This window comes from Alligator mississippiensis, chromosome 9 (assembly GCF_030867095.1).
Source record: "Alligator mississippiensis isolate rAllMis1 chromosome 9, rAllMis1, whole genome shotgun sequence".
NCBI classification, from domain to species: domain Eukaryota; kingdom Metazoa; phylum Chordata; order Crocodylia; family Alligatoridae; genus Alligator; species Alligator mississippiensis.
This window is the reverse complement of record NC_081832.1, coordinates 47,688,496-47,709,843: the sequence shown is the minus strand read 5'-3', so window position 1 is coordinate 47,709,843 and position 21,348 is coordinate 47,688,496. Positions and strand designations below refer to the sequence as shown.

Here is a 21,348-nt window from a genome sequence, read left to right as displayed (position 1 = left end):
TGGCCAGCTTGACAGCTACAGAAGTAACTCTTTGCAACTCTCTGCACTTGCACACACACACCATGCAAGCCTGAAATGACCTTGTGAAAGCGACATGGGAATTTAATCCATTTTAGTAAACAAGAGAGGATTCTGGTGATGTCTTTTATTTTTACTTTCCTTTCTAACTTATCTCTTCAAATCTTGTTCTTTATTGTTCTTTAAGCACTATTCCTTTTCCTTCTATGTAATATTTCTATTTCATTTGAACTATTTTACTTAAATGAGAAGAGAGGGTTTGATTTGATTTTTTTTTTTTTTTTTTTTTAACAAACACAGTGTAAATCCCAGGGGACACATCCTCATCTTGTACAAATCAACGTTATTTCACTGAAGTCAATACAGGTACATTGATTTGTACCAGCTGAGGATCTGGCCTTGTATATTTTTTTGTCTTCATCTTGCTGTCTAAGATACAAGTAGGATAATCTTGTGGTTAGGACCCAGGAGATCTTGATTCTGTTTCTGGCTCCGTCACGGATTACCTGTGGAGTGACAATCCTGCATTCTTCAACATATCAATGCTAATTTTAGGTGTGAATTCAAGAACCCCAGAACAGAGGCACCTGGAATTAGCTAACAATTCTGTGCCCCAGCTTCTCCCTCTGTGCCTTGAGGGATATAAATACTTCTCAAAATAGTCACAGGGATCTTTTAGGAAATTTAGAGCCTGACCTATAAAGAGATGAGCACCCATAACTCTGTTTGAACATGGTAGGCACTCTGTATCTCTAAAACACTATGTCTTGAAGTCATTAAATTTAACTGAGTAGGTCAGAAATGATGGTGAGGTGCACTAGAGGGAGGCTTATCATTAACATAACCTACAAAGATCTTACCTGAACCCAAATTTTGTAAGCTAGTCAAGCAACCACTATCTTGTACAAATGAACACTATTATTCCTGATACCACTTGTAAGAGAAACAAACTAGAGGAGGCTCAAGATTAAATTTGAATTATAAATGGATGGCTTCAGCATAGCCATTATGGTAGGAAGAAGTACAAGGGAAATTTAATTGGATACTACTCTTTGTTTTGCTGTTTTCAGTGGGCAGTTAGAACTATCCAAAGATAAGTTGCCAGTGTTAACTTTAAATTGTGAGTGTTAAGTCACTTGCCATTTAGATCTTGATCTTGTTTCTACAGAAGTTGCTGGCAAAATGATCGTTGGCTTCAGTAGCCAGGACCAGGCTGTTAGAAGTCAGGCAACACATAAGCGCCTCGATAGACAGGCACCTACTTATACTACTGGGTACATTAGGGCAGGGGCAGTAGGCAGGAAACCAGTCCACTTCTACAAGCAGCCATTCAAATGCTGCCAATTGAACTTCCAAGGGCAAAACATGGGCCAAAGTTTAGGTAGTATTCAAAGGCTGTTTGAATGGCCGTATGCCGCTAAAGGTAATTCACAGTGCTTGATCTGTTGTGAATATTGGATAGAAGTCATTGCATGGAAGTTTTTGTCAGTGAAAGCTGATAGGACCATCCCATTTTAGTAGGGACTTCTCTGAAAAGGAAAGAGCATTGTGAAAAGTGTGTGTGTGGCGGGGAAGCTAAAATCAGTATTCAACCTCTAAACCCTGTGCCCGTAGAATCCATATGTGGATGAGGTCTTGATTGTTCCTTTTCTCATGTGGATCTAACCAGTATTGTATTAACAGTGTCAACACAAAGGAACAAATTAATCCTTGGTGTAATTAAAGATGATGAGGTCTCTCAATAAGTGAGTTCTACCCAGTGGGACAGAAATAGAATAAGTGTCGGAAAGAAGTCATTAGTTTGTTAGAGCATCAGCACTTCATTCCTGGAAGCAAAGCTGAATACAGTGCACCATTAAAAGGCTTCTCAATAAATATCACGCCATGAAGGAAGATTACTGATTGGCAATTTCTGGGTAAAGCAGAAATATCAGTAAAGATGCAACACTCCTTTACAATCCTGATCATTTGTGGCCTCATTAGTTTTTTCAGTATTTCTCCATGGTAAAATAATTTTAACCCTTAATTCAAAAGTCACAATTTAGTTTAGATTTTTTTTTTTGGTTTAAGGGACTTTAGTGCTTGCAGGTTGCTGACTATAATTCTGGAGAATCAGATCTATCTACAGATAGGGAATAAGTTTCCCAGTCACTTATAAGCTGCTGAGACAAATGGGATTATATTGTTTGGTTGCCTTAATAGCAGGGAACTGGTCTTGATGACCCAAAAGCCTGCTTCAGTGAGCCCCAGGTTCTTTTGTGCGGATGGTTCATTCTTCATGTCCCATCAGTACTTAAGCCCTCTCCTAAGACGATGAACAAATGTCAAGTGCCAGAAGTCAATGTCTTTGTCATAGTCACGCTTCTGTGTATAGAAGAACAAGCTTTGGGTAATTTCATTAATAACTTGACTTGGCTAGGTCACTGGTTTGAATCCATGAATGTGTTTGTACAGTATTTTGGCATCATGTAAAGTCTTGTTTTCTTGTATGGATATAATCTGTGAGCAATGGCCAAAAGATTTTTAGCCAGCGAGTCAGGCAAAACATGGAAAACTAGTGATATGATCAGCATCTTAAAATTGCTTACATTTAGCAATAAGCATTTAACTATTATTTAAATCCTGTGTATGCTAGTAAACAGAACAAACAAAACCCATGTGCATTATTGCCATCTGGTGACTTCCCCCACCCTTGGGCAGGGGGCTGGACCCGATGATCTTGCAAGGTCCCTTCCAGCCCTGATGTCTATGAAATCTATTAGACCCTGCTTGAGCTAGCACTGGTTTTGTCAGCCATTTAATTCCCATGTCACAATTTTCATATGAAAAAAACTGTTTTTTTAAATTTATGAATTCAGTTGAGAGGAGTGAAGTTTTACTCTTTCCATCTCTGAACCTTTTTCTGCTGTGGAAAAATTTAAAATTTCACCTTGTAACAAACTGGTCGCTTTCACATGATTGAGTCTGAAAATTCACAGAAAAATCTTCTCCCACACCAACAGCTGATTCTTCTCTTTGTGGAAAGAGAACCATAAAGCATTTTTCTCAGAAATTGCACAAATAACCTTTTTTTGCTGTTTTTTGTGGGGGGTTTTGCATGTGTATTTTATTACCTGATGTGTCTTGGTCTTTTGATACCTTGCTCCAAATAAAGTTTTATATAACAGGAACACTGATGCATAATTTACCTTAAAAGAGCTGGTTTAGAAAGTCATGCTTAGGCCTTAACTAGATGCTGGGTCGTTTAGCTGAATGATAAATTTTCTTTAAAATTGCATAATTCAGGAATATCATAGCGCAGCCTAAGGGCCAGATGCAGCCCATAGAATTTTCATATGGTTTTTCATGTGGTCTTTTCTTTTAATGTGAACGGGAGATCTCCTGTGGCCTAGGATGCCAGCCAAAGTTTTAATGCAAATATGTATCACCTGGAAGAGCTGTCACCTCTTCCAAACCCAGGAATACCCCTCTGTCTACTGTTTCTGAAATCCAAAGGGAGAAAAGTTTGACCCTATTGTCCCCTCTGTTTTTTCATCCTTTCAGCTCCATCTCTAAGTGCATTTTACTTAGAATGCATTAACAAAGAGTTTTTTTGAGTGAACATCATTGAATTTAACATACTGCAGCAACTCAGAAGCACTCCAATCAATTCTGTAACGGTTCAGCTCAAAAGAAATTAGATTCCAACTGTACTTAGTTTCAGAAAGCATTAACATATGAGATGTAAAAGCTTCAGGAAGAGACACGTTGCATATCCAAGCTTGTTCCAGGCTCAGTGTGGAAGGCAGCTGGGATAGCAGCACCACAGCAGACACACCGGGATTCTTCCCAGTGAAACTCAATGCCCGCTAAAATGTAGTACTCTTTGTAAGTGGCCTCGTGTTGCAGTGATAGCAGTTACTGTACCTCTGGCAGGTAAGAAGCAGGGCTGTGCCAACAGCTTGCTAAAAAAACTTTACTCCAGAAATCCTATTTAATGCTGTTTGAATGATTTATGATTGATCACAGGCTGACATTAGGTTTACAAAGCCACCCTCCTGCTGCCATCATCACAGGCACCTCCTTCGAACCTCTACTCTCCATGCCTCTTCCCGCCTTCCCCCAGTCACCTGCCTCGGTATTATCTTGGAAGTCTTTGGTTTCTAGGTAGCCTGCTTTCTCTTCTATTGTCATCTTAGTTTTGAGCTGGTGCTGCTGCCTTCAGGAAAAGTTGGGTTGCTTCTCCTGCAGCAGGGTCCTATGGGGGCTGCCAGGTAAGAGTCTATCTTTCTATGTCAAAGGCAGGATAGACCTCTCTCTCCAAATAGCCTAATGGGATCAGGGAAATGTGCCATTACCCACTGCATTTAGGAAGGGATTCATTATCTTCCCTGAAGATGTAGTGAGGGACTCTCCAGGGATTTGTATGGAGCACATCTTTGAGCACAATACAATGGAGTTAATTAGCATTATTATCCCTGGTAGCAAAGGTAGTGAATTGAAACGTGGAGCTTTTAGTGACTTATCCAGAGACATAAGGCAGGTGGCTCTGAGAATTAGGAAACCAGGAATTCCAATGCCCAATCTTGCTTTGATCTTTATTGGCCATTCTGCTTATATATATATGTATATCTGTTGTCAGAGTTGGTTTATTCTATATGTGATATATTTAGATTATAGGGATGTTAACAACTGATAAAGAGTTCCATCATGGAACAAAAAGTTATCAGACATGCTTAGACTAGAACAGAGTGCCTTTTTAAATTCCAAGGCAGACCATGCTTTAGCCACCATGCTGTTCAGCTTCTGAATAACAGTCCTGGGAATCCACAGGTATTCATTTACCCACCAGAGGGCACCAGAAATGTGACAGAGAGGTATTTTTTAGCCATGTTAGTCTGAAGGCAAGCAGAAGCCAGGGCAGCATATAACATAGATGCTAATGTAGATGTTTTGTCATAACATCTGGCAAACAGGTTGTTGCTTACAAAAGCTCATGTCTGTCTGAACTAGTTAGTCTTTAAGGTACCACCCTGCTCTTCCTTCTGCATAAATGTGGCAAAAACCTCTATTATTGAATGGCTGTAATCTTCGTACTAAATCTATATTGATGCTTTCAGTATCAAATAAATGGAGTTCCCCTGTTCAGATCAAACTCTGGGAGATTTTCAGTTAGTGAAAAGGAGGCATAGTACTCTTTGTTTTGCTTCTTCAGCAAGCAGGAATCATAGAAAATTAGGGCTGGAAGGGACATCAGGAGGTCATCTAGTCCAACCCCCTGCTCAAAGCAGGACCATCCTCAATTAGAACATCCCAGCCAAGGCTGTGTCTAGCTGGGTCTTTAAAACCTCTGAGGATGGAGAGTCCACAACCTCTCCGGGTAACCTGTTCCAGTGCTTTACTACCCTCCTAGTGAGAGAATTCTTCCTAATATCCAACCTAAACTTCCCTTGCTACAACTTGAGACCATTGCTTTGTCATCTATCACCACTGAGACCAGTCTAGCTCCATCTTCTTCCAAACCCCACTTCAGGTAGTTGAAGGCTGCTATTAAATTCCCTGTCTCCTCTTCTCTAAACTAAATAAGTCCAATTCCCTCGGTCATTCCTCATAAGTCATGCACCCCAGTCCCCTCACCATTTTTGTTGCCCTCTGCTGGACTATCTCTAGTTTGTCCATGTCCTTTCTGTAGTTGGAGGCACAAAACACAACACAGTACTCCAGATGTGATCTCACCAGTGCTGAATAGAGGGGAATAATTATTTTCCTGCTGGCAACACTTCTACCTATGCAGCCCAGTAATGCTGTTTCCAAGCTTTCTTGGAAACAAGGGCACACTGTTGGCTTATATTCAGTTTATTGTCCAATTCAGTTTATTGTCCACAGGTCCTTTTCTGCAGAGGTGCTGCTCAACCAGTCAGCCCCCAGCCTGTGCCAGTGCATGGGATTGTTCTGTCCTAAGTGCAGGAATTTGCCTTGTCCTTACTGAACCTCATGACATTTTTTTTTGCCTAGCCCTACTCTCCAGCATATCTACCACTCCCCACAGTTTGGTGTCATCTGCAAACTTGCTGAGGGTACACTATATGCCATCTTCCAGGTCACTGATGAAGATATTCAACAAAACTGGCCCTAGGACTGACCCTTGGGGAACTCCACTTGATACCAGCTGCCAACTACACAGTGAGCCATTGATTACTACCCTCTGAACCTGATGCTCCAGCCAGTTTTCTGTGCACCTTACAGTACATTCATCCAGCCCATACTTCCTTAGCTTGCCTGCAAGAATGCTGTGGGAGACCATATCAAAAGCCTTGCTAAAATCAAGGTAGACCACATCCACTGGTCTCCCCGCATCCACATAATCATAGAAAGCAATCAAGTTGGTCAGGCTTGACTTGCCCTTGGTGAATCCATGTTGATTCTTCCTAATCACCTTCTTCTCCTCCAAGTGCTTAGAAATGGATTCCTTAAGGGATCTGCTCCATAATTTTTCTGGGAACTGAGGTGAGGCTGATTGGTCTGTAGTTCCCTGGATCTTCCTTTTTCCCTTTCTTAAATATGGGTGCTATATTTTTGCTTTTCCAATCATCTGGAACCTCTCCCAATCACCATGAGTTTTCATAGGTGATGGCCAGCGGCCCTGCAATCACATCAGCCAACTCCCTCAGAAACCTTGGGTGCATCCCATCTGGCCCCATAGACTTGCATATATCCAGCTTTTCTAAATAGTCCCTAACCTGCTCTTTCACCATTGTTAGTTGCTCACCTCCTCCTCAAACTGTGCTGCCAGGTACAGTAGTTTGGGAGCTGACCTTGCCTGTGAGACTGAGGTGAAAAAGACATTGAGTACTTCAGCCTCTTCTGCATCCTCTGTCACTAGGTTGCCTCTCCCATTCAGTAAGGGACCCACACTTTCCCTGATCTTCCCTCTGCTGTTGACATACTTGTAGACACCCTTCTTGTTCCCCTTCACATCCCTTGCTAGCTGCAACTCCAGTTGTGCTTTGGCCTTCCTGACTTCATCCCTGCATGCCCCAGCAATACTCTTATACTCCTCCCTAGTTTATCCAAGTTTCCATTTCTTATAAGCTTCCTTTTTGTGATTTAGTTTACTGAAGAGTTCCCTGCTAAGCCAAACTGGTCTTTTTCCATACTTGCTAGTCTTCCTGCACATCAGGACGGATGGTTCCTGCACTGTCGGTAAGGCTTTAAAGTACAGCCAGCTCTTCTGGACTCCTCTCCCCCTCAGACTGGCTTCCCAGGGCATTCTGCCCATCAGTTCCCTGAGTGAGTCAGAGTTTGCTTTTCTGAAGTCCAGGTCCTTACTCTGCTGCTCTCTTTCCTTCCTGTCCTCAGGATACTGAACTCAGTCATCTTGTGGTTGATGCCCAAATTGTCATCTGCGAGTACATTCCCCACCAATTCTTCCCTGTTCATGAGCAGCAGGTCACAAGGACCATGGCCCCTTGTTGGTCTCTCCAGCACTTGCACCAGGAAGTTGTCCCCAGTATTCTCCAAGAACTTCCTGGATTGCCTGCGTGCTGCTGTATTGCCCTTTCAGCATATACCAGGGTAATTGAAATCCCCCATGAGAATTAGGCCCTGTGATAGGGAAACTTCAGCTAGCTTTTTGAAGAAAGCCTATTCCACCACTTCTTCCTGGTCTGGTGGTCTGTAGCAGACCCTCACCACCACGTCACCCTTGTTGCTCTCTCCTCTGACCCTAACCCAGAGACTTTCAATAGGCCTATCTTCAGTTTCATACTGGAGCTCTGAGCAATCACATGGCTCTTTTACATAAAGGACAATTCCTCCTCCTTGTTTCTCCTGCCTGTACTTCCTGAATAGTTTGTACCCATCCATGACAGTGCTGCAGCCATGTGAACTCCCACCAAGTCTCTCTTATTCCAATCACATCATAGTTCCCTGAGTGTGTGAGGACTTCCAATTTCTCCTGCCTGTGTCCCAGGCTTCGTGCATGCATGTACAGGCACCTGGGGTAACTAGTTGATTGCCCTGATTTCTCCTGGACAATGAGAACACCTCTCCTCTTGCCCCCTCGGGTTTGCTCTTCCTCCTGGTCACCCACTTCTCCACTTACCTCAGGGCTTTGGTCTCCATCCCCTGAGTTTAGGAGGGGTATTATTCTCTTTGTGGAAGGAGATCAGGAGACAGAAGTAGAAATGGAAAGAGACAGGAGGAGAGTTGCTTGGAACTGAGGTTGCTTGTTCACAAAGTTTTGATGGGAATCCCGACCCCCAGAGGAGAATGGGGACATGATGTAACTGAACTACACTTTCAGTAAATCTCCACGGTGACATGGGCAAATATAAATATCTTGGTTTCTGGCTTTTAAAAAAATTTAGAATGTTCATTTTCCCCCCTGAAAACAGAAAATTTTCATTAACAGCAGATGCTCTCACAAAATAACTTTTTAAAATTAAAAGCCCCAGTTTCCACTGAAAAATAGTTTTGATGAAAAATGTTGACCAGTCCCAGATTTTACATATTTGTTTAAATTGGTACAATTGAGGTATAGCCACCCCCCCTTCACTACTCCGTTTGAACCAGCACAGTGAGTCATTCAGTAGTGCTCTTTTTCTGACTGGTCTCTAAGGCCGTGTGTAGACGAAACAAGGGGCATGTGTGCATGACACTTTAAAGAGGGCTAAATGCTTTTGCACTGCTTTGATGTTGTTGGTGTTTGCATGCCTTGATGGCATATTGTGTATTAATTCCAGCTGCTGTTGGAAATTCGGTGGCATAATGCACCTTAAATGACCTGGGGTACAGCAAACTAAAACTCCTCCAAGGAGTTTTAGTTTGCTGCCCCTACAGCCATGGAACGAAGCACTAGGCTCCGTGTGGCTCTGCAGGAAGCTCTGCAGGCAGCCTGACAGCAGCCTGGGAAAGCAGTCTCCACCCAAGAAAAGCGGCGAGCCTAATTTTTTTTTTTTATTCCCACCCCTCCAGAGCCTGGCTTCCTGCCTGAGCTGTGCAGGGGCCCAGTGCTTCCCTCTGCAGTTGTGGTGCCCCCCAGGACCGCCTGAGCCAGTTGCCTGTGGGCAGGTGCTGCCTGGGGCAGGGTGCAGGGCACCGCTGCTGTGGAAGGAAGCACCAGCCCCCCCAATAGCCCAGGGACCGCTCCGCCTGCTGGCAGCTCACCCTCCCCTCCTTCTCCTCCTCCTCCCCCTCCCGCTGCCAGAGAGGCAGGTAAGTGTGGGCTGTGTGCACAACACAGGGGTTTACTTTGCTTTACATTGAATTGGTGGGTTTAAAAACCCACCGCTTCAATTTAGGGCATCCGTTTTGTCTATACACAGTCCTGCTGTGATTCTGAATATGTTTGCTTCTTTGTGTTGCTTTAATTTCTGAATGTGCTTTGAAGCACAAAGAAGCAAATATGTTAAATCAAGAAGCATCCAATCCAGTATTGTTTCTAACTAGGTTGTATAGCCTGAATCCAACAATGTCCTGACTGACAATTCACTTTGCAATATAGGTTAGAAGACGAGACAGCAACAAAAATGGGGCATCATGTATCAGCATATGCTTAAAAAACAACTCCGGAGATGATGGTCTTGTACACTTTCTAATTGTAATTGTAGTACAGGAATTATTCTATAACTATGGAAGCAAAGCTGTTGTTTGTCCCTTTTACAGACCTGGGAGACATCTATCCTGAATAGCCTCTTGTTGACCTTATTGAGTTAACTTTCATGTGTTTAGAAGGTCATAGAAAAAATCATTAATATTAGGTTGGTTCAGTGGTTGAAAGGCAGTAAGTATTTTCTGCTTATCACACTGAATTTTTGAAAGGACTTTAAATGACTTGATATGTTTATCTTTTGAAATCAAAAAGGCTCTTAGTGAGAGAGATTTTGTATTTTATTTTAGTTTTAGGAAAGACTTGGTGTATACTCTGAAGTTTGGCGACTGTTATTCTCCAAGTTATAAAGCAAAAATCACAAAATTCTGAAGTCTGACTTCCAACCACAGGGTTAATGTGGCCATTCTCTCTGTCCTTTGTCTCATAGTATACCTCAGTATGATATTAGACACAGTATATTAGTGTACCCATTTATTCACAAACTAGACATAGAACATTTTACATTTATGCCATAGATTTTGATTAATGGCCAGATACTGTTAATATAAGAAAGAGGATGTAGTAAGGATTGCAGTGGCTTCAATGAGGTTACAGTTAAACATGCAGTGGTGTCTGCAGAATTGTATCATAAGGACATTCAGGGCTGAGCCCCAATATAGCTAAAAGAATAATGGGGTTTTTGTAGCTTTTGACTAATTCCTTAACTTCCTTAATTATAAAACCTTAACACTACATTGGCACAGAATCCTTTCTGCATTTTATAAATGAAAGACACATTCATCAAAACTCGGTACTAATTCTGAAGCTACTTCAAGTAAAAATCCTTTGATTGTTTAAAACAGAACTGCAAAAAAGCATTTACTACATTGTTGGAGATGTATAAAATGTCATCTCTAGTTTCTGTGAATGTTTGAAATCAGGTTTGGGTTGAGTGGCCGCAGCCTGGGTCTTTAGACAGGTAAAACAAAGGAAGCAGATCTACTCATGGGTGAAGAGAAATTTCCCATGTTCAGAAATGCACACATTTCTAGTGGTATACATCTCTCATTTAAAAAGCTTACTGTTTTTCTAGCAGGAATATAATCTAATCCTAGGCATAAACTTTTATATTCCTAGATGTATTTTTGTGATGCCTTTATTGCTGTATATTATTACCAGAAGGTGTAAAGATAAAAATATTGTGTGTGTAAGAAGAGACTGTTAAAAAAGACAAAGAATGAAACATTAAAAATGAAATCGGAAGTTGACACTGTGCATCATTTCATTTACTAAGACGTTAGTGAACATAAATGATTTCTGACAGTATATTTGTTAGAAGGGTATAATGCTAGCTATTCTAAGCAGCTCAGGTTCCACTTCTTTTGGAGAATTTTGCAGACCAATCTTGCAAACCAGAATAGACACAAAATGTCCAAACAATACTTGTGAATATGCCCTGGTATGGGGGAATTACCTTTTGGGACCATCCCAAATTGATCTGAAGTTTAGAAAATTAATGCAAGAGTTATTTGGGGGATTTTTTTTTTTAAATCCATATAATTATATTGCTAGGGAAATGCCCTGATTCTCAGAAACTGAGTAATTTTTGTTAGTGCAGTCAATAAATATTTTCCATCACTTTGACCTGATTCTGTGAACACCTACATGCACGCACTTACCTTCATGCAGGTGAGTGGCCCTATTGAGTTCCATAGGCCTGTTCACTTACACTTGCATAACTTTGGGCCTGATGCACAATCAAACCAAGTCAACAGAAATGACCCTGTTAATCTCAATGTGGTGTGGCAAAAACCCTTTGCCCGTGACTCTCTGCAGTATCATAAAAAACCCAAACTATATCTATAGAAATATAATTGATGAAAATAAGAGTTGAGAAAATTCATCCTTTTCAGTATGATCTTGTTATATATAGTACTAGTAGAAATTAACTGAGAAGGAAAATTTAGAGATTGCTTGGTTGAAGGAGAATAAAACCCTTAACTTTTAAAAAGTGGCCAGGGATTTTCAGATATATATTTATTTTCCAGTTTGATTGAGACTGCATGAAAAATTCATTTTTGGGGGAAAAAAAATGCAGTTTTTGAGGGCATTCGCAAGCATGGTATGTTCACCATGTGGATAGGTCTAGCATGTCAAATTAGCAGCCTATACCCCTGACAGGCCAGTAAACTTGATTTTAAAGCACCAAACATGCCCAAGGGAATGCTTTTGTGTGTGCATGGGGATTCGAGTTAATTTTATGTGAAGTCAAGCTCTATGTGCTGGAGCTGTCCTGAAGGAGGCTACAGTAGTGGTAAACCTTACTTTCCTCATTTTCCGTCACAGGAGTGCTGCAAGGATTAATTTGCTGATCTCTGAAGAGAACGATGGAAATTAATTCAGGCCCCAATCTTGCAATCTAATACATGCAGGCAGCTTGTTATGCCCTTGCAGGTTTTTATAAAGCTAAAATGGCTTTACACATGCACAGTTATCTGCCCATGCCCTTCAGAATACAGGGTCAGGGCCTAAGCATTATTATTTTTATCAGTAATCCTGAGCACCAATTTAATCCATCTCTTTGTTTCTATTTATTAGAAACTTCTCCCATACTCCTCCTAAAATCTAGGGGAAAAGTCTGTTGTAGATGTATAGAAATTAAGGCCCATACCTCCTCAGATTTATATATATTTAACTGTAAAATCAGAACATATAGGATTATTGAATGGGATTGTGCACCATGCAAAGCATTAAGTATATGTATATTTTTGAGTCTTATGTCCTGCAGAGTGTAGCAGTATTGGGACCTGTCATATTCTCACTGAGCCATATGCATCTAGTTTGGGAGGCTGGGAAGCAATTTCTATCTGTGCAGGTGAATCTGTTGGCTAATGAATTGTGAAAATAATGCTGTTGCTACTACCTACTCATTGAAAATCAAACCTAGCTAAGGCAAAGGCACAGCAAAGCTATTCCAGCTTAGTAATTACTTTTGTCCTAGAAAATGTGTGGCTTTTGTGACTTAAAGCCTTCCAATTTTTTTTTTTAAACAAACTGCACATCCCACCTGTTTTATTTTTTCTAGAAAAAATGTGAAACTCATTAGCATGTGGTGAAAGCATTGTAACAATGTCATTTTGATTTAAAATCTGTTTTAAATCTTAAAATTATGGAGCCAAAGTCTTAGCTACAAATAGTCTTGCTCTTATCAGTATGAGGCAGACTGTCAACATTATTTGAACCTGTCTAGTTTTACTAGTTTAATTTTCTTTGTTAGCATCAGTTGAAAACAAAATGAAAAAAGATAAGAAGTGAGAGAAATAGGTTATTAACACAGCAGGCCAAATTCTGCGCACTTCAGTGCCAGTGACTTGGGAAACTCTGGATCTGGTTAAGCCAGAGGCTTAGGCGATGTCAGGACTGAGGACTCCTTTAATCTCCTGTACCTTACTGTAGGTGGAGTAGCCTATTTCTGCTGTTGCTTTCTGTGCTACAGGACATTGCTTCTTTTTTGTTATTGTTATATATTATAACAATAATAATAATAATAATATTATAATAATATTGTTATTTTGAATGTCACTTTGTCTCTTTACATCTTCTGTTCTTTTAGACTGCATATTCTGTTAACTCCTACGATTTCTTTCAAATTTCTTATTCTTCTGTCCTAAATTAAATTGGTTCCTTTCACAGAACCTGGGGTACAAATAGCATATTTCCTGTGTTTAATGAGAGCAGTAAGCCAATCCTGCATGTTGCAGACCTAGAAGACTTAATCATGTGGTCTCTATACCAAATAAAATACTTCTCAGTGAGGGGCTGAATTTTCAGGACAGATTGAGCTTGGGCTTTTCCACCTAGTGCTGATCATATCTCTTACCTTTCCCATGTACTTGATAAATGTACAAATATTTTAAAGCAAAAGCTCTTTTTAGAATTTGACTTTAAGCAGCATTTAATACTCTAAGAACCTTTCCAGGTACAAAGTAACTGAAGCAGAATTGGAAGTGGGTCTCATTTTGGCTTCTTATGGTCATTCATCCTTATCTCAGACTGGAACAGGACTGATTTGGGATTCTTTTTCTTTGTGAGTGGCTTCTCACAGGGGTGAACACCAGGACTGTGCGAAGCTTTGGTAGCCGATTCAATTTGGCAGAGATTCGGCCCGATTTGGTGACCAAATCTCCGAATCCAAATCGAATCAGGAAACAAAGTAAAAGCTCCGAGTCAAATTGGAAGCCTCTGAATTGATTTGGAAAAGATTTGGCTTCCGGCTGTAAGTCAGTTGTGGTGGGGGGAGGGAAGGGGCGTGGGGGAGAGAAGGATTGGGGCTGGGGCTGGGGCAAGTTGCCCAGCTGGGGTGGGAGGGTGTAGGATGTGAGCGCGGCAAGGAAGGAAGGCAAGGACCTATTAGTAAAAGAAGCAATTCCCTCTCATAGATTTTTTTTTTTTTTTTGTGGCTTAAGAATTTTCCACTGTTTTTTGGCTGGTGAAAGATTTGTCATTTGAGGAGAATTTTCTACCAAAATATAGTCCAAGTGGAAGATTCTCATAGGTAAAATAAAACAAGGTAACAATGTTGCTACGGGTATAATAAATTTTAGATAGCAATTTAATTTCACTTCTTTGCATTTGATGTTAAATTAAGGTGGGAATATTGCCAAGGACTGAAATAGTAGCAGGGTTGTGGGTTGGTGAGACTTCCTCTTGGAAAACTCCAGAATGTCCTTTCTTCAGAAAGTTTTTGGTAGCTTAGTCCTTTGATTTGTAACAACTGGGATGCTTTTCATTGTGGGCAAAATATATATTTCTTCTCTGAGATATAAGGAATAAATATGTTAATCCTGGAATGAGATCCCCTGAAAAGTGTCTGCTAGAGGAGGGAGCTAGGACTAGATTTAAAACTACAGTTAAATTTTGTTAGTTCTCCTCAACAACACAAAGGCCAGAAAAATGATGGAAAATGGCTAAGCACAGGGGAACCCTGCTGACAGTAGCTCATTCTGGAAGGTGTGCTCTTGCTATTTGGTCCAAATGTCCTTTTTCTTAGCTATGATCCAACTGGAGCAGGGAGCTCAAGCACATGCACTGGAATAGGACTTACGCAATTAATTGGATCTGTTCTGCTTTGCAGTTGGCTAAACTGTTCAAAGTATTATTCTGAAAATGGGCCACGTACAAATGATACCTTCTCATTCAACATATTTTCTCTATGTGCACAGAGTCTGACCTCTTCATCTGAGTGATTAAGAAATAAGTTTTTCCTATAGTTTTACCTGCCATTAGTCCTACAGAACTACCTGGGGTGGAGCCAGAATTTTTCCATGTATATTTTCCTCAGAATCTTCTATGCAATTTCAGTTCCAGATCCAGTACCTGACACCTGTACCTGACTCCTTGGTGGTGGAGTCTATACAGCTGTCAATGAGGTACAGTTTCAAGACTGGGAAGGTGCGCAGGTTTAAATCAGGATAGCACTGAGCCTGCAGAAGCGTTAATTATTAGTGATTAATGCAAAAAGAGGGTAGGACACCATTTCATTTGTAGAATTCAGGTTCAGTTTTCAGGTCAGAACCAGAATTGTAATGTGAATATCTGATCTTACAGTCTTTACTCAATATGAGCAGCTTCAGTGAAGCCAAGCCCAAGTAGACTGTCTGTGTTGCACCCTTTGGCCGGTGGGTTTGTAAACTCTGTACATAAAATGCTATTTTTGTTTCACAATGTTTCCTTTCTCCTTTTTTTACTAGATGTTTGTTGCCGAGGAGAATGTGGATTTTCGGATACATGTGGAGAATCAGACAAGAGCAAGGGATGATGTAAGCAGGAAGCAGCTTAGACTCTATCAGCTGTACAGCAGGACAAGTGGAAAACACATCCAAGTGCTAGGCAGGAGGATCAGTGCCAAAGGAGAAGATGGAGATAAATATGGTAAGAATGTTTTCTGTGACCAGCAAGGTTCCAGTAAAAAAAAGAGTTTGAAATTAATATGTTTTGATGAGAACAACAGAAAGACGCAAGGCAAACCCAAAAGGTAAAAGAAGAACTCTTGAAGGGTAGGAATGAAGAATTTTCCATATCCAATTAGGCCTATTTGGCTATTAGGTCCTCCAGTGATGTTTCAGAGAATGCTCCATCTATTTATCCAGCTGTATCCCATTCAAGGGGGAAAATTTCTCAGTATCTTACAGAAGTGCAGCTCACTGGCAGCGACATGTTGACAATTAAAAAAAAAAATATACTGTCCCAAACTTAGCTGATTTTTTTGATGCCATTGCAACCTGAACTATAGCCCTGACTTTCAGAGGCTGAAAACTTTCTGAGCAACCTTGGGCCAAATTTTAAATGAGTCTCAGCTGACTTGAGTGATTGCTCTTCCTCATCTTAGGTTCTGGGGAGAAATTTATATTTAAGCTAAAAGCAAGTGGATGTTACAAGTTTTGGCTGAATTTTACTTTGGGCTTTGGGGTTGTTTGCAGTCCCAAGCTCAACTTGAAGCTCAGGGATGTGTGAAGCAAAAGAACTGAAAGTAACAAACTAAGCTTTCTTCACACTGAAATGGTTGAACTCCCTGTAGCTCAGCACTGGAGCTGGCTACCTGCATTTTAACTTATGCCAGGGATTTATAAAAGAAATGTTGCTGTGAAATTGAATTAGAAAAACTATTTGGAAAATTATTTTTCCTTTATACTCTCTAGCATGTTTTTAGTCAGCTTGGCATCCATCATTGAAAGGGATTTAGGGCTGGATACTTGAAGTTACCTAGTGCTATTCCCAGCTCCCGTTGGACTAAATTGGAGTTCTGAGTAAAGCATTGTAAGATCAGATCCAAAGGATCAAAAAGCTAGTCTAATGAGCCCAGCATTGTAGTTTTCTCTAAGCTGCGCCAAGTGGGCTGTAGCAGAACATAAAACCACCTGGAAAGTAGAAGCACCTTATTTACTGTTGTCCCATATCTGGCCCTCAGTTGAACATTACTTTAGAAATTCATGAGTATACACTGCCTGTCTGACTGTATATGACAGATTTCATGTACACGAACTGTGATATGGGCCAAAGAAAGAACCTTGAAGAAAATTATTTACTCTCACAGGGAACCTATGGAGAGGGGATTTGTCATATCAGACCTAGGTGTCATTTGTGTCTTTGAAGAACTAGTTTTGACAGTTTTAGGGAAATGAGACAAGTCCTACTGTGTGGCCAAAGCCCTAGTCTGTTCTGCAGCATGCTCATTATACCTAACAAAGGCTTTGTGAGGGTGCTTATAAATGCTGTGCTTTGCTTTTCCAAAATTTCTGAGGAGAATGGGAGAGGAGAATCCCAGTTAGGTGCTCATATAACACTATTTGGCTGCTTTTGTCCTCTTTCTGGTCTCTGTCATGAATGCATGGTCTCTTTTGAAAGCTCTCCACAATCCCAAATATGAGCTCTACATTCTAGAAGAGGGGGATGCTGATGTCCCATTTGGAAACTATGCTATGACTGGCATGTCCAGCTCTACCAGCTGTGTGGCAGCAGGGAGCTCTGCACTCTTTCAGGTTTCTTCTCATCATGCTCCGAGAACATCCTCTGCAGAATTCTGCGGTCTCCCACTTTGAAGCCCCAGCTTATCTTCAGTTTCTGAAATATTCCTCTGACCTCAAATGGATGGACCCTGGCCCATCTTCTCTGACTGCTAAAACTAAGCTTCCCTGTTTGCCCAGCCTTCTGATTCTCTCACCTGTAGTAGTGCTGAGGGGGTTATGAAAATCCATTCATCATCATACATGGTACAGGCATGCTCAAAGCATAAATGGGAAGAGAGTGAGTGGGGCTCGAGTATCCAGGATGTGGCCCACGCAGTGCTGCTGGCTGTGATAATGAAGGGGTGGGGGATGTCAGAGTCACTGAGGTGGTGAACCATCTGTGTTACAGCCAGCACTGGCTACAAAGACAAGGACACAGGATTCATTATTTTGAAGGAGCTCCTTCCCCCAGGGGCACTATTATGGAGTATCCTTTGATCAGGACCAGAGAGAGATTTAAACCAGATCTCTGGATCTAAACAGTTGACTTTAGATCCAAATCTAAATATTGCAGAGTAAAGAGGTACTATTCCTCTTGTCCACCAGTTGGCTGTTTTTTTTCCTAAGAACTTTATTAACAAATCCAACTTATCAATAAATTTAACATTGAAAGATACACCAACCATTTAAAGATGCATCCAATCTCCTAAAATATACATAAAGACACATATTTGTCTTCCAGTACTCAAAAGCAATCCCTTAACCCAAGTCAGTGTCCACAGAGGAGTCGTGTGCTCTTTTCTTCTCTTCCCTTCAGTTTCTGACTAGCATAACTAGTGAGGGAGGAAGGAGAGGGGAGAGGGAAGCAGAGCAGGGCATGAGCCTCAGGTGCTGACTTAGAGGAGGTGTCAGTATGGCCCCCTCCCCCTGGAAGTGTTTGGCATGGCAGGCCCCATGCCCAGTAGTGTATCTGTGAGCAGAGGTGGAAATACACCCCTTGCCCCCCTGGGAAGCTTTGCGCTGTGAGGCACAACCCTATATCCAAGGCAGGGTGTGAATGGGGCACCAAGAGTGGTCCTCGGGGAGCCCGCACCACTGCCTGTCCCTCAACAGCAATTGCAGCAGTTGCAACTGCTGTCCAAATGACAAGACTGGGCAGATAAAACTCCTTTCTATCTCTTCTATCTTCTTTTCTCCCCCCAAAAACTCTCCAGTAGTTAGCATAATTCCCCTCCCCCCCCCCTTTCTTCCCAGGGCATTGAAAGAGCTTGCTATGCCTCTGGTTTGAGTTGATGGTAAGTTTTTGAGTTTCTTCAAGTCTAAATATAATGTGCTTAATAATTCATCCCCTTTTCCCCTCAGGAGTTGGCTGCTGTTGCCACACATACACTCTTCTTTCCTCTCTCATCATTTCTGAATTTGGCCCTGTAAATCAGAACCAGGATTAAAATTTGGGAGCTTCTGATTCCTAATGCCATCTTTATTTATTTTTAAGGAAGTGATTCTCAACCAGGGTGTTGTGGCACCCTGGAATCCATTGTGTCAAAAACATTTTGACCTGTTGTCATCTTTCTGATTCTTTGCCATAGAAGAATTGCTCTATTATTTTTCTGTGGTCAAGAAATGTGTGCGAGCTAAAAGCTGGCATTCTTTATGGGTGCCTTAAGAATAACAAGTGGTATCTTGAGTCTAATGAGGTTGGACTGCTACTAACTGCTATTCTAGGGCATGCTGCTACTATTGTAGGGGATAGTCCTCTAACTCCACATCACTAGTTAGAACAGAAAGAAGAAATAATGTTAACGCAGAAAGTAAACAGGGGCCACAGGGGAGAGATGGAGTCATATCCAAGGATCAGTTTGGAAGGGAGGGTGTCTGCAAAGTTGTGACAAAAACTGGAAAAGGTGCTTGAGGAAGTAGAACAGGAGTTGACTTCAAACTTGTATTATGCCCTCCAGGTTACATAAAAAGCCCAAACAGGTTGTCATAGGTGTATCCTTAATTGTTATAAATTGTCATTGCCACAGCCTTAATTGTTCTAAATTCCCTGTGCAAATCTGCTGGTTAGTGCAATGGCAACTGTTGTGGGCACAAGTCTGGAAGAAGAAGGTAGGAGTTATCTCTGGGGAAATGTGCAATACTATGTGTGTTCCTAAGCATACCTCCAACCACTGAATTTATTGTATCACTTCTGAGTGCATGCATACATGTACAGTATTCCCTGACCTAGATGAGTGAATTCTTTCACTCTCTGTACCAGTAGACACTCTGATCTTCTAAATGAGCAACAGTTTTTCACTTGGAAGATTGCTTAATGCAAAGATGTTGAGAGAAGTGAAATCAAGTCTGAGTCAGTGAGGTGGTGGTTTCAAAGCTATAGCCTCAGTGATTAGCACAGCACAGTTACCATAGACCTGCTCTTAGTAAAAGAAAGCTGCGACTGTGGTGACATGAAATTCCAAACAGAGGGTACAAATGCAAATTCTGATGTGGGCAAAATGGCCAACATAATTTGGATGTATAACTCAGAGACCAGGATCTGACCCTCTGTGTCCAATTTATTAAACGGAGAATTAAAACTGTTAATAGAATGAATGGAGTCAATTTAATCCTTTTAGTCAGATGAATTTTATCCCTTCTTCAATGTATGGGAATCCATTTCAACAGATAAGTCAATTATCAGAATAAATTACATCTAATAATAATGCCTACCACTTGCAGAAACACTAATTAATCTAAATATACTTACCTATCTCACAAAAGCGGGCAGGGGAGATTTAAAGCTTAATTGATGTTCCTGACGTGCTCTGAGACCCTTAGATAAAAGGTGATATACATGTGCAAAATATTATCTCTTAAAAGACCATAAACTACTTAATTTTTACTTTAGTATCTTTTAATCTACTCTGAGGTAGTTTGCTCTAGCTTGGAAAAACAATATTCTTATTACAAGCTTAGTACTTCTTTACCAGGTGTCTAAGTGGCTCTTTTCATTCAGAAAATGGAGGGAGGGGGAAAAAACCCTCAAGAAAGTAAAGAAAAAACAACAATTAATGTGCTTGCCAAAAAAGAGAACTGGAACCTTTATATTCTATCTCAGATAAATGGTACAGATAGGAAAGATAGAGATCAATGACCTGAAACACTAGAGCTCTCTAATTTATTTTCATTTCACAAAAGGCAGAAGACATTCTATACTGTTTGTTCACTATCTTTGTGTCCGGTTCACTTGGTGTGATGCAGCTCTCTAGGCTGGGTTGAAGGCACTTTGGCTCATCTGTATTTCACAGCTATGTGATTTTGTTTTAAAGTATATTTGTCATGGTCTAATGCTACACTGCGGAGGAGTTTAAAGGTATATCCATGAGAAGTTACTTTCTACACTGCTTGTGTGGCATGTCTGCCACTGGTTGTCCATCCTGGCTGATGGGTTCCTCCCCAGAGATGCCTGTCTTTTTAGAGCTATGAGAATTTTAATGTATGTAGGGCATAATTCATTCCTATGCGGAGGGTCAGATCAAGATCTATATGCTACATAAACCCTCAAAATAGAGATTTAAAGGAAGCAAAAATGGTATTCTGTGCTTGCCCTCTGCACTTGAATAAATTTTAGCTCTACTGAGTAAGCCGTTTGGGATCCTTAGAGAAGGAATGTGCTATATGTAGATGAGTCGTCATCTTTATTATAGTTTACTGTCTCATAGTGCTGTCCTCTAAAGCACAATAAATATTTCACTAGCCTGACCCCTTTGTGAAAATACTCTCTAATTAGCATTCCAGTTTATAATAATGCTTTGAGCTAATTGTATGTTTGTATCTGCCCTAAAAGGGCTGCTGTGCTTAGATTTGGAGTCTCTCATCTTAATTCTTTGTTCAGGCACCAAACACTTCTTTTTAAATTTCAAACCTCTCTAGGGGCCTGATACTAAGCCACTGAAGTATCTTGAAAGATCCTCACTGACTTCAGTTGCTGTGTGCCTTGCCAGCATTTTCCTCTGTTTTTCAGGGAGTCTCAGTTTAAGTGCTACCACTCGCCTCATGTATGTCATTGTGATGCAGAGAATAATTGGGTCTTATGCTCTGAAGTTTAAATCCAGTCCTGAATTCCACTTGGAGATTCATAGGGAGCCAGAGCAGCTCTTCCCAAATTTTTTCCAGTTAGATCTCCAATTTGGTGCAACTCATAAAGTGGTGACTATTCATGTGCCTGTTCATGAGCTGTTTCCTATTTAATTCATGGGGTTATAAGAGAAA

The 21,348-nt window shown here is 40.9% G+C and overlaps 1 protein-coding gene across 1 annotated transcript in view; it reads left to right on the top strand.

The window, feature by feature from the left end:
- FGF18 (fibroblast growth factor 18) overlaps positions 1 to 21,348 on the top strand; it is a 123,614-nt gene that overhangs the window by 36,543 nt on the left and 65,723 nt on the right. The window contains exon 3 of the mRNA XM_006263676.3: positions 15,340 to 15,520. Within this exon, the coding sequence (XP_006263738.2) occupies positions 15,340 to 15,520 (181 nt within the window). The remainder of the gene's footprint in view (positions 1 to 15,339; positions 15,521 to 21,348) is intronic.